Source organism: Branchiostoma belcheri, unplaced genomic scaffold (genome assembly GCF_001625305.1).
Source record: "Branchiostoma belcheri isolate BF01 breed outbred unplaced genomic scaffold, Haploidv18h27 scaffold23, whole genome shotgun sequence".
Lineage (NCBI taxonomy): Eukaryota > Metazoa > Chordata > Leptocardii > Amphioxiformes > Branchiostomatidae > Branchiostoma > Branchiostoma belcheri.
The window spans coordinates 1659909-1673170 of NW_017803824.1; the positions used below are offsets into that span (position 1 = coordinate 1659909).

Here is a 13262-nt window from a genome sequence, read left to right on the forward strand (position 1 = left end):
ATATCACTTGACATTAGGTCATTTCTATACCCACTATTAGGACTACAGTCACGAGTATATACAATCTTCTTCACAAGTAAATTGCGGTGTCCCATTGTTTCTACATACACACAAAAATATTTTAAAGTGTACTCTCTTTTATTATATTCAGATTTAGTTTTAACAAGGTCATAATACATCTATACATGACATTGACATGCCTCTACAGAGAAGCTTAGAAATTGAGCTGTTGTTAGGTACACAAAGTTTACGGACATCACACCTCTGTGTGACATCAGCAGTCCATGTGCACACAAGTTGGGTGTGTTACGCCGAAGGGCGGTTATACCGGCTTTACCGATACAGATACAGACCAGTGATGTCATCACTGACTCTACAGAGAAGTTTGGAAATTGAGCTGTTCTTTAGGTACACAAAATTTGCTGACATTGCAGATTTGTGTGACATCACCAGTCCTTGTGCACACAAGTTGGGTGGTCAGCTATGACATCACTGACTCTTGAGGAAGAGGGCGGCTCCACACTGCACCCACTGGTCCTGGTTGCCGCCACACGGCACCTTAACCTGGTTCACGATCCGGTCACGGTCGGCGCTGAAGTACAGCGGCAGCTGGATGACCTCTTCCTCTGGGTAGGGGTCGGCAGCCTGCACCAATCAGAAATAGTGTTACAGTACAAAGGTACGTTTGCAAAGCAAATGCATTACATAATGTTAACCTTCACGTATGGTCTGCTCTGTTAATTCTTACTGAAATCAAACACATTCATATATATGGTCAGACAGGAGTATAAATCCCTCCTGCTATAAAATTGCAACATGATGAAACCCAATACTAGTTACCATGGTGACAGACATCTTGTTCAGGTCATTGACCTTATTGGTTTGGAGAAGAAGAAGAGGAAACAGCGCAAAAACAATATGTTTTCATTACAGCACCATTTAAAGCTCTGGAACAACTTTCAGCACCAAGGACAGGGACAACACAACATTGTAGTCGATATGCTTTTAAATACATGTCACTGCCCAGTGGACAGGTTGGTACTGACCTTACTGTCAATCCAGGCCACAGTAAAGTTTGGTACGATGCAGACACTGGGGGAGTCTCGCTGGTTCTCTGACAGACGGCTTCCATTGAAGGAGCAACCCTCTAACATCAGCCCACCAATCTGTCATGGTGAGACAATGGCAAACATTGGAAACTAAGGCAACCATAAAATTTAGTATTCATCACAAAGCTACAAAGATTAGTGTCTAAAACTTGGTGCTACAAACTTTAAGATTCATGTCCAATATCTAGTGCCTTATCACACCGTATTTAGTGCCTTGGTTTGGAAAACATTAATTTTACTAATAGGCTTTTCAAGCAGTTTCAGCTACAACAGTTTAATGAACATACAACTGCAAAACAAGATGGTACTACTAGTAATCAGCCATCTTTTCATTCCATACACCTAACAGTATGTTGTTTAGAATACAACACATGTAGTTAGTATTGTGTTTACAGTACATGTAGATAGTATAACTGTATTCAATGTATTTCTGTGTGGTATCTCTAAAAGTGCCACCTGCATGGAGTGCCTTCAAATCAGTATCAGCCGTGCAGTTTCAGAATTATAACTGTCACAACGGAGTAGAAGGGTTAGAAATTTGAATGGCCATGTAATTAAAGGAACACCTTTCAGCACCAGGGACAGGGAAAACACAACACAACACACTGTAATACTAGAAAGGCCGACATTTGCTTGGGAGCAAATACAGCATATTTCAGTCCATCTCCTTCCCACGCAAAAGTGGACTACCCCAGTGCAAAACTGGCAAAGGTTCTCAAATAAATGAATTAAATAGTAGCTACAAGTATATGAGAACAAAGATGCAACAACAAGTACTTTGAATCTCGAAAGCTTTACTAATCTTATTACAGGTATGCAAAAACTAACAATCATGAGATTTGATACATTTTGAAGGTCTTAGGCACATAAAATTGAATGTGTGGGTCATTACGCACCACTTAGGTGCAATGTGACCTCAGGTAACCCGCAATGGAACACGTGTTCCATGGATGGAACCGGTCATTCTTTAGATAGAACATGGAACGGGTACAGCACTTTTGGCCCTTTTTTGCTGAAAATAGCTATTAAAGTCCCCCAAATGAGTCATTTGGAAGTGGTGTATGCCAAATATGTGACTGCTATTCTGTAGACACATGTTCAAGGTACCCTTATACCGAATTTCAGATCATTTGGTTGTAAAACCAGGGCTCAGGATCCAAAAATCCATTTTTTTCGCGAAAAATGCCCTAAAAAACCTTCATAAAAAATTTTCAAAGGCATGTATCAAAAAAATGAAAAAAACGCCTGGGGGTATTGGCCCACTCTACCTCCATGCCAAATTTCAAGTCATTTGGCTGAATGATGGCGGAGTTGAATCCCTCAGAGCGAGTGGCAGGAGAAGAAGAAGAAGAAGAAGGAGAAACATGAGGGAACACAATATATTTCATCCATACCATGGTATGGACTGAAATATAAATACTAGGATGCATTTCTTCTGTATCACATGACTGTTATAAGCTTTTTTTCACAGCACTCTAAGATGAAGTATCTAAAGTGCTGCTCACCTTCACAGCCAGCTTGGCGCCTGAGATGTTGCCCTTCCAGCTGCTGACAAACTTCAGACTGTCCATAGGACAGCGCAGGTCCCTACAGAATAACAGGATTTAGTCATGTTACTACAAAATGTATGTATACCGTCTGTTTGATAGCATAATCTATGCAATTCTTATCAGGGCTCTAGCCAGCTCAATTTTTTTTCCATTAGCCCAGGTTCTGTTCGGGGGAGCACAGTACACACAACAGTGCTTGCAATCCGGGTCCGGGGGCCTGCTCCTCTGGAAAATTTTGAGACTGAGGCAAATCAGAGTAATTGTTGGTGAACTTTTGTTGATAATTTTGCTCTACATGATAAACTGACAAATACAGTACCTTGCAGTCTGTTGTCTTAGTGCGTTGAGGAAGGTATCCGGGTGGAACAGTTCGGAGAGGTCCAGGATGTCCCTCAGCAGTGTCCCTGCCTCCGCCCTCTCCGCCCAGCCCTGGATAGCCATGGCCCGAGCCACCAGCGCACGGAGGTACTGCATGGGGTCTTCTGGGCCTTCCCACATGCTCTGCCAACCGCCTGGGGTCTGCAGGGGGAGAACAATAATATGTTGAGTGTCTTAAATTACAAGAGCCTATGACTAAATGAATTTGTCTGACTCCATTCTGTATTTACAAACTAGCTTGCAGATCCTCCTGCTGATCTACCCCTTTGTGAGATATGGAGATCAGGAGGAGGAAAGAGAAAAGAAAGACAAGAGCACAAAAAAGGCATCTGAACGCTAAGACTTCAACTTAAAAAACCTGCCTTATTCCTAGTGTTTGTTCTTAGATTCTAACATCTTAACGTAGCCGTTCAGACATCAAACGAACAATAACGTAATTGTTCGGACATTCCTTTTACACCTTTCTTATAGTGTCACACTGTACATACCTCCTGCCTGAGCAGTGACTTTGCCAGGGTCTGTACGTCAGATGTGAGCAGGCTGGTCCCACGGATCACGCGGCTGAGCGCGGCGAGCGACTGGTGCACGTTCTGCACCAGCTTGACAGACGAGAAGCGCTCCAGCTGGATGAAGGAGATGATGGGCTTGTCGGCCTGGTCACTCGGCGCAGCGATGCGCTGCTGCAGCAGCTGCGAGGCCTGCAAAGGGATAAGAGTTGGATTTGACATAATGATTGTATTAACTGCCTTGAATTAACTATTTCCACTACAAGTGCACTATATACTATATACACTAGATAAAAAATAATTCTTGAGTCTTAAAATAAAGACTTGTAGTACACAGAAAAAGTACTGTGTTAAGCAACATCTTAGCTGCACTTCAACATCTTAGCTGCATTTTCTTGACAGATCAACAGAGGGCAGCACATTGTTGAATTGTCTTGAAGTAGATTTCGACTTGGGTCTATAACAAAACTCATTGGCATCTTCCTATAGGTCTAGGCCTATCTAGAGACAAAAATGTCTCTAGATAGGCCAACCCATTCAAAATGATTAAGCACCCTATCAGAAACCAACTGATGAACCAACAAATCAATCAACATACACAACAATGAAACAAAAAACAACCAACAACAGAAACGTAGGTGACAACATTCCAACATTGCCAGCGTCACTTAAAGAATGAGATCTCATAAAGTTAGAAGGGCCCTAAAGTGCCCAACAATGTCGTAACATCATACACTGGTGGGAGAAGAACATGATGGGAGAAGAAGAACACCTGAAGATGTCAGAAATGAACTGTTGTAACGACAATGAACAATTCCAGGGTTAGCCATTTAAAATATTCTTGTTCATGTAACTAGTTGGGCAACCCTGGCTGTCTTTTGTACAGCTGAACCAATGAAACAAATAAAACAATGAACAATAAACATGGTGAACGAAGTCTACTGGTACTTGACTTGCCTGCAGTCCTGCCATTAGTCTCATTGCCTGCACTATGAAATGCTTATCGGGCAAAACTCCATGCTCCAAGTGATGGCCTTTGATCTAATGTTAGGGAATTCACAGCTTATTTTCTAAGCTAAACAACTGCACGAATATCTAACAATGTCTTCCTTACACTCTTGATCATGCATGTATTATGAAAGTGAACTGTTGCCATCAGAAATTGTCAAACATGTACTCTTGGGGAATTGAAAAAAGTCTACTACTGGTCTGTATAGAATTCAATGATGTAGACCTATTAACTGAGTAATCAAAAAACATAACGAAAACTTTCTTCCCAATATGCCTATCTAGGGGCCGCACCAATTTTACTTCTTCATTCTCAAGCAAACAAAACTGTGAGGAAAACTTGACTATATTGACATCCTGGAACAGTTTGAAGCAAGGTATAGTCTGCTTTCCTTCTAATCTACCAGCTTGGTATAAATTTGTAAGAGAATCAATAAATAAAATTAGTGGGTTGTTTCTTTTTCTTTATGATAGCCCCCTGCCATGTGACACAGACCTGGTTGAGTTTTTTCCACAGGTTGAGGATCGGCGACAGTTCCGTGGACCACGTCTCCCGATCAAACTTCTCTGCAGCTGCCTCAGACCTCATCAGCACTTTTAGCTGACCGATCACCTGCACAAGCATAATTCGGTTAACTCTGTCAGTATACAGGTTTTCAAGATGATTTTATTGAACATTGCAGTGGGAACGCTGAATTACGTCCAATCTACATACATTGTGACAATGCAGCCCCTCTTGAACTCAGTGATGTATCCCAACACCAGTTACCACCGTGAAAGACGTCTGGTTCAGGTCATTGACCTTTTGTGTTTGGAGAAGAGGAAACTGAGCAAAAACAATATGTTTTCCTTCAGTAAACATAAAAATAAATCACCTGTCCGCTGATGATTCGCTGGGCAGACCGCTCGATGTTAGCGGGGAGCCCGAAGTACGCAGGTTTGTCGTCCTCTGGAAGGCCCTCAATCACGTCCTGGTAGTCCTGTTGGGAGATAATAAGAGACAGTTGTTTTGAAACCGTAATACAAATTGCATTTTTCAAGAAAATTGTAAGCTAAGGCCACACCAATTTAATTTCTTGGTTAACGGATTTGCCGCTTCATTTTTTTCTGATTTGCAAATAAAAATTCAGAATCAACTGCAAAATGCTTATATTTTGCCCTGAACAGTTGAAAACAGTCCTTTTCTTACTACTTGTTACAGTCATTCCATCTTTCAATGCAGTAGTATCATTAAAAGTTCAAAATTCATTGTTTAAATTTTGAACCAGCCTGGTGTGTTGACTTCATGGCTCCTATCGTACCATTTTGGGCCATAATAGGATGCCTAGGCCTGGTTTTATTTTTTTTTTTTTTTCGCCCGCCCGCTCCATTATTTTTCTAGAAAAATCCGTTAACCAAGAAATTAAATTGGTGTGGCCTAACAGTATTTTTATTTATCGGTTTGGCTATTTAGCCCTTACAGCCAGAGCAGCCCAACTAGCTTGGGATGGCAAAGGGCTTGCCCTGCTGACAAGACATGACAAAAACATTGTGGCAGCATATAAGGTGGCTTAACAATCTACAAACTATTACATTTTTAAAACATTCTTTCTACTCTACAAGTGTAACTTTTTGAATGCATATTTGGTCCTTTGGTGCAACCTTTCAGTGAAGCACGCCAGTTTTGTAGGCATGTGGTAGCAGCAAGTTTACAGCTGGACTTAAATATATATTATAACCAAACAAACAAACAAACAAACAAACAAATATAATACAGAATCCGATATATCTTTTACCCACCCCATAGTGGCATGATGAAGGCATGGAGACCCCCGGTGCCAGCCTCTTCCCCCTCCCCCGGGAGCTACTGCCGGCCAGCAGGGACTTGTCGAAGTACTGCACCAGGTAGGAGTGCAGCACAGACATGTCACAGTTGTTGTCCACACGGCCCCCGTAGATCGCATTCTCCAACAGACCGTGGACAAACTCCCACGGCACTTCCCGCTGGTCTGGTTGTGATAGGACAAAATCGATTCATTTGATTAATGCCAAGACAGCCATCACAAATGGTAGAAAACTTCTACATAATAAAACAGCTACATGTTCATATCAATGGCTAAGCTCAGTATTTCAAAGATACATGCCTGTGCTTACTTCCAAAACACCCCAAGACTTAAAGTCTTTCAAGTAATGGTTATGTGTTTATAGTTTATTTATTTGCCTAAGGGTTGTGGCCCATATCTGTACTTAAGCTGCTATGAAATAACCAAAAGAGTAGGATTGAAAACTGATCTTACTGTTCAATGGTCATCGTTTTTCATGTCTTGAAAGCATATCATTGAAAGATTCTAAGATTTACATGTACAACGTCATGTACATGCTATAATACATATAAGTGACTGTATGTTATAAATTGTAAAGTCTTGCATCTCTTACCAGTAAAGAGGCGATCAATGATATCTGCTGCTGCTCGCAGGTCTGCTGTGGAGTACTCATAAAACTTGGTCCAGCCCTGGAGGTACAATATCATATACGGTAGATTGTAGCCAAACAAATACCATACTTTTAGTAATCAAAATTATGAACAAAGTAATTTCTACACATTCAATTTAGAGAAATAATAGGTTATTTCAGGCAGAAGATATGCAGACAGACCTGTTATCTGATTGCCTGTGTCCTAACATTTGTTGTCCTTTAGTATACACGTGTGTATTTCAAATCTAGGCATCTTGTTTCTTTCAGCCCTTCTTGTACTTTTTCACACTCTCACATTACACTTAGGGTCTCCGGAGGACGTCAAAATAAAATTACTTGATGTGGCCTAATAGTTAAACGTGCTGTTGAAGCACACCCCTCCACCATACCTGAGGGATATAGTTCCTGCGTTCCTGACAGACGGCGTGGAACCAGGCCAGGGCGAAGAACGCCTGGGAGCGCACCACATTCCCGCCCTTAGCGATGAACTCAGGAGGCCAGGCGTCGTACGTACGCTGCAGGTTCTTCTTGATACCAGGTGGTGCCTGGAGGAGAGAGAGGCATTGCGATCATATAATCTGTATCTGTATAGCCGGTATAACCACCCTTCAGCGTAACACACCAGCTTCTGTATCTGCATAGCCGGTATAACCGCCTTTCAGCGTAACACACCAACTTCTGTATCTGTATAGCCGGTATAACCGCCCTTCAGCGTAACAAACCAGCTTCGCAGGCATGCGGTGAGGCGACAGCTGTCTACATTACACTTGTTACACCTAATCCTTGAACATAGAACTCTAGACCGCCTACAAGGTAAGATGTCACACGGTATATGATAAACATTCAAAAAGAAAAATGTTCTAAGTTTCACACCTCGAAGGTGATCTTGAGACTGGACTGCAGCAGGATGGTGGGGAACTGGGAGTGAACCTCAGCCGTCATCCACAGACGGAAGTCCTGGTGCGGCTGGAGACTGTTCAACTCCTGATGGGTAAAGGTTCAGAACAGTTAGCCACAAATACATTCATAGCATACTCACACTAGTTCTTGGTGTGCTCTTTTGTAAACGACACTGATACTAGTAACTTAAAGGCAATTGCCAAGCACATAGTATTTCAATATACATGGTATGCCAGAGAACTGTGTTCTGATTCCTTGCACATTATCATCATCATACTCGCACAATTGCTAATTCTTGGTGTGCTCTTCTGTAAACGACAATGGATGACTTCTTCTGACACCTTTAATTTTTCACTTCTCAATTTGACTTCTTGTTAATGTAATTACTATTATTTACTACTCTGTTTGGGCATATTTGTCCATTTTCTATTATTTGATTATGGATTTTGTTGTATCTATGTGCAAATAAGAAAAAAAAATCAAACCTTCTCTAAGACCGGCAGCCATGCAGTGACCAGGTGCAGGTTCTTGAGACACATCCACTCCCCGTTCCTGGCACACTCGTGTAGCAGCTGCAGGGCTACGTCAGCCTGGCCCTGCCCCATGGCAACCTGCAGGATACCACAAACAACAACACTGAGCCATACATATCAGGGTTCTCCAGCCAACACTTAACAGAAACGGTGGACGATATAAACTCCCTGGCACTTTTGATCGGTTGCTGACGTCACGTATCTGTAAAGACTTGTGTGAATAAGGTCATGTGTCTGTAACTGTAACTGTGTGGCGTAACCTACTTCGGTTAGGGATGTCCCTCGGGTAGGACTTCAAATGGAGGTCCCGTGTTTGGGGAGAGCCACATCCCAGGCATGTTAAAGAACCCACTGCACTTATCGAAAAGAGTAGGGGACCCTCCCAGTGTGAGTGGTTCAAACCTTCAAGTCCAGTCTTACACAGCTTGTACTTACACGTACAGAACTGGTGTGCTACACCTAAAAAAGGTGGTTACGGAAACAAACAAAAAATGTACATACCTGATGGTAGCGGTCAGCCCCTACAGTAGCGGAGGCCAGCTCCTGTAGCTCCTGCGATGGGTCCGCTCCAGGAGAGATGATGATGAGGATGGGCTCTGTCGACGTCGTCTCCGTACTGTACAGCCTCTTCAGGTTCAACGTCTTGGGGGAAAGTTCCTTCATATCTGGGGTAGTAGTGAGGAAGCATCAAATGTATTAATTCAACTTCAAGAGTTTTGCTCCTTTAATTACAACGATTTTATAAAATTTTGGCTATATGATAACTTATGAATCAGTAGTTGGGTCTCTGTACTGTACAGCCTCTTCAGGTTCAGAGTCTTGGGGGAAAGTTCCTTCATATCTGGGGTAGTGAGGAAGCATCAAATGCATTTATTTAGTATATATATTACTTCAAGAGGTTTGCTCCTTTAATAACAATGACTATGTATAGGAATTTTTGGCTATATCATAACTTTTGAATCAGAAGTTGGGTCTCTGTACTGTACAATCTCTTCAGGTTCAATGTCTTGGGAGAAAGTTCCTTCATATCTACGGTAGTGAGGAAGCATTAAATATATTACTTCAAGAGTTTTGCTCCTTCAATTACAGTGCTTAAAGTATAGGAACTTTTGGCTAGAGCATCCAATGTATTAGAGTTTGGGAATGCATCTACATGTACAGCAGCGACACCTGTGCTGTGCAATGTGAACCAGTCAGAATTGCCTTGAGGAAGGTGACAGACGGTCACTGAAACGTCTGCTGAATAAAATACTTGGTTGTGTACAAAAGTAACTTTTGAATCAGTAGTTGCATTCAACTGGAAGAGTGGAAAGCCAGTCTAATGTACATGCTTACATAGAAGAGATCTTGAGACTGCTAACAATCAGAGTGGAAGGTAAAACTCGTACTCTTTTTGAAACATTATAAAATCATGAACATCTTTAATAGCCACAAACTAATACAGGTTTGTAGGGTGCAGTTAAAGTGTAGGACTGGTGAATAGTGGAATCTTTTATAAAAATTGCCACCCAGTGAGTGGAAATACCTTCTGATACTGATGTCCAAAATATTCAATGCAGGTGACAAAAAATGGGAATAACAAAACATCAACAAAATGAGAATAGATTTTGTTATGAAAGACCATGAGACAAGAACACCCTGGCTACGTGTTACTACAATTGTGCTGTCCCAATGGCGTTCACCAGAAAATGACAAATCAACAGTTACTGTGATTAAAACTGGAATAAAAATTACACGGCATAGGAATGATTAAGTTACATTATTGTCTTACTAGACTAGAAGTTTGCATAGTGAGAAACTAGCAATTTGAAATATTGTATTCTGTTACAGAAGTAAACTTTTTATGTACTATATTAGTTTGTTGTATCATTTTGAAGCATTTTTTATTTTTATGAGCAATGTATCAATATTTTAACATAATTCTTCTAAAGTTAGTTTGTACATTTGTTTTCTACTTTGTTTATGCATGCAGGGCACATTGAAAATTGCTAACATGGCAACATGTAACCCCTGGTTAAATAAATAAAATGAAATAAAAATAAAATTATCCACAGATGTAAGCAGTACTTACTGAGAGCCTTGTGAGCAAACAGACTCATAGCACTCTGTAGTCTGTCAGGGCGGATGGTCTGTACCAGCAGGACCTACAACAACAACAACCTGTTCAGCATATTCTGTGTGATCTGAAGAAAGATTTGAGGTACATGTACCTCTCAAGTGTTTCAATGCCGAAAAAGGCATGATCAGAGAAGACAGAGTGACTTGACCGTACACCTGGGCCAGAAACACATAGTATTACATGTATGCACAAGTAACACACACATCAAGTATACATGGATACATATTTATCAACCTTACAACTTTAACAAGCATGCTATTAACAGCAAATCATGACAATTACTCATGTATTAAAACTCGCATTTTACTGACCTGAAATTGTGAGAAAGTCCTGAGCACTGAGATGTATCACATCTACATGAATTTGGTAACAAATGATACTGAGCGAGTAGTAAGAAGTTTCCTTACCTGTTGGAAGAGGGAGATCTTGTTTGCGATGGGCGGTGGGAACTCCTGCTCACACTGAGAGCTGCGAGAGAAGTTCAGCCACAGGTCACTGTCCTCCAAGTTCAAGGTCTGGTGCAGGCTGGGGAAGTTTGTCTGAGGACAGAGACACATGGTTTATTTGTGAGCCAAATTACTCCTGACATACATGTAGTTGATTGTATATAAACTTACAAATTGTAACACAGTCAAACTTGTATCCAACGACCACTCATGGGACCAAGGAAATATGGTTGTTAACTGGGCTTGGTTGTTTTGACTGGGCTTGGTTGTTGGATTATGAAAACTGGGTGATTGGTTGGAATAATGATACTGAGTCTCACAATAGGCTCTAAGTATTACTATTCACTACAATATTATTGTATCTTTTATCAAGAAACCATTATAATGATGAAGCACACAAGTTTTCACCTGCAACAGTGGTGCCTAATGTTGTAATAATTCAGTACTACCTATTCACATGACTGAAATCTGTAAAATTTTCAATGGGAATTTCTTATTGTTTCTTGCTATTTTACCAATGCTTGGAGCTCCTAGATATTATTATTATAATAGATACCTTTTTTAAATACGTACATGTATAATCTGTATTCAAAAAGGGTATCTAATAAACATATCTAAGGGCTCCAAGATGCAAGATTGTAGAAGACTTTGAGAAAATGACACCAAGGTTAATACAATGTAAATCATTGCACGTTTACAACAAGTGGTTTGTTTACCTTGAGTTGATGAACATCTGTAGCTCGTTCCTGGTCGATCCATGACGGGAGAGAATCTCTCAGCTGTTTCTGGGAGTCCTGCAGTTCATTAGGAAGTAATTAAAGTAATTAGTGATTTGTTGTGGTTTGACATAATCCTGTAATCACGTGTGAACTTGTCTAATTGCGAAGGTCTGGCTTCCTCTAACCCCCTGGGTACCTCATGTTTTATGCATGGGACTCTGTGAATTATGTATTCTGTGCTAACGAAAAAACAACTGGGCAGGTATCCCAGCACAAGAGACCCTTTAAATGGTCACAATATTTCCATGATTATAGGGGCTGGCGCAATGGGAGACAAATAATAAAAATTTTGAGGAATGATTGGACCAGGATCTTTGGCTGGTTTTTTTTAATTGAGTTTCAACCATTGCAAAAAAACATCTTCTATATAGTCTATAGATATTCAAACTTGTAAGTCCTACCAAGAAGATGATAGCAAAGAAATGTGGACTAGTATATTGGCTAGTATCTTAGCAGGGTTCTCAGTGTCTCCTGTAAATGTCGGGCTCAGTTCTCACCTGCCTCCTGAAGGTGTCTGAGATGATGAGACCCAGGAACATCTCCCACTCCTGGACAATCAAGAACACAAACCACTCATTCATAAATGTCAAGGAAACAAACTTACACCAGTGCAGGTAGTCAGAAAAACTACCAATATCTCAATCCCTGTGTTAAGGGAAGAGGAGGAAGACACAGAAACGCACCAATGAGTTACTGGTTCTAAACTCGGTTATTTAAAACTTTGGAACGTTCATGAATGATGAATGGCCGGTCCCCTCCGTTAAACGTAGCAATAGTTTGACATACATAAGTTTGACTGTCAGCTATACTATTCTTTCTTGTCAGAGGTCCAGTTCCTATGTATGCTATCGGTCACAAAGTTCAGATCTTCAAATAAGTGAATGCAATAGTTCAACATTCGTAACTTCGACTGTCTGCTACACCTGAAATCACAAAGCTATAGAGACAGGGGAGACTGACCTGTTCCTGGAAGAGCTCAGGGTGCATGCCGTGGACCAGGTGGATGGCAAACATCAGGCGGTCCGCCTGGAGGGGAAGACGAGATTGGTATAAAAATAACATATTAGCTATATACAGATGTATGATAGGAATATGATTCTCATTAGTAAAACTATCAAACTAACTTTCCACATGTACAGTCATGTATTTATTAGTAAACTTTTTAAATTCCAAAGCTTTAATTAAGGGCTATCATGTGGTGGAAATTGACAGGATTGGACCATAGCTGTAATGATTTCTTTGACATTTAATTTATTACTGAAACCTTAAAGTCTTTTATTGATGTAGATGAAAGAAATTGTAAGAGTTTTAAGAAAATCTACAAATTTGAAATCTCAGCAATAACCTACTTAGTTAAATACATGAAACCTATGAATAAGGCATGTGAAAGAACCTTTACAACAGTACATAATTTTTTATTCACGGTGAATTTGTGTACAATAGAAACTTGTGTTCAAACCATCTATTTATAGACCCAATG

General features: G+C 40.7%; 1 protein-coding gene across 1 annotated transcript in view; it reads right to left on the bottom strand.

Annotated features, from left to right (window-relative positions):
* Nucleotides 1-425: 425 nt before the first annotated feature.
* Nucleotides 426-13262, bottom strand: part of LOC109470648 (cytoplasmic dynein 2 heavy chain 1-like) — a 71165-nt gene continuing 58328 nt past the window's right edge. The window contains exons 72-89 of the mRNA XM_019769676.1: nt 12743-12808; nt 12280-12330; nt 11720-11782; nt 10965-11096; nt 10510-10582; nt 8940-9103; nt 8391-8516; nt 7879-7989; nt 7395-7550; nt 6967-7042; nt 6331-6539; nt 5427-5531; nt 5048-5164; nt 3526-3735; nt 2979-3178; nt 2615-2696; nt 1047-1166; nt 426-645 (exon numbers count right to left, since the gene is read on the bottom strand). Coding sequence (XP_019625235.1) covers nt 490-645; nt 1047-1166; nt 2615-2696; nt 2979-3178; nt 3526-3735; nt 5048-5164; nt 5427-5531; nt 6331-6539; nt 6967-7042; nt 7395-7550; nt 7879-7989; nt 8391-8516; nt 8940-9103; nt 10510-10582; nt 10965-11096; nt 11720-11782; nt 12280-12330; nt 12743-12808 — 2217 coding nt within the window. The 3' untranslated portion in view covers nt 426-489. The remainder of the gene's footprint in view (nt 646-1046; nt 1167-2614; nt 2697-2978; nt 3179-3525; nt 3736-5047; nt 5165-5426; nt 5532-6330; nt 6540-6966; nt 7043-7394; nt 7551-7878; nt 7990-8390; nt 8517-8939; nt 9104-10509; nt 10583-10964; nt 11097-11719; nt 11783-12279; nt 12331-12742; nt 12809-13262) is intronic.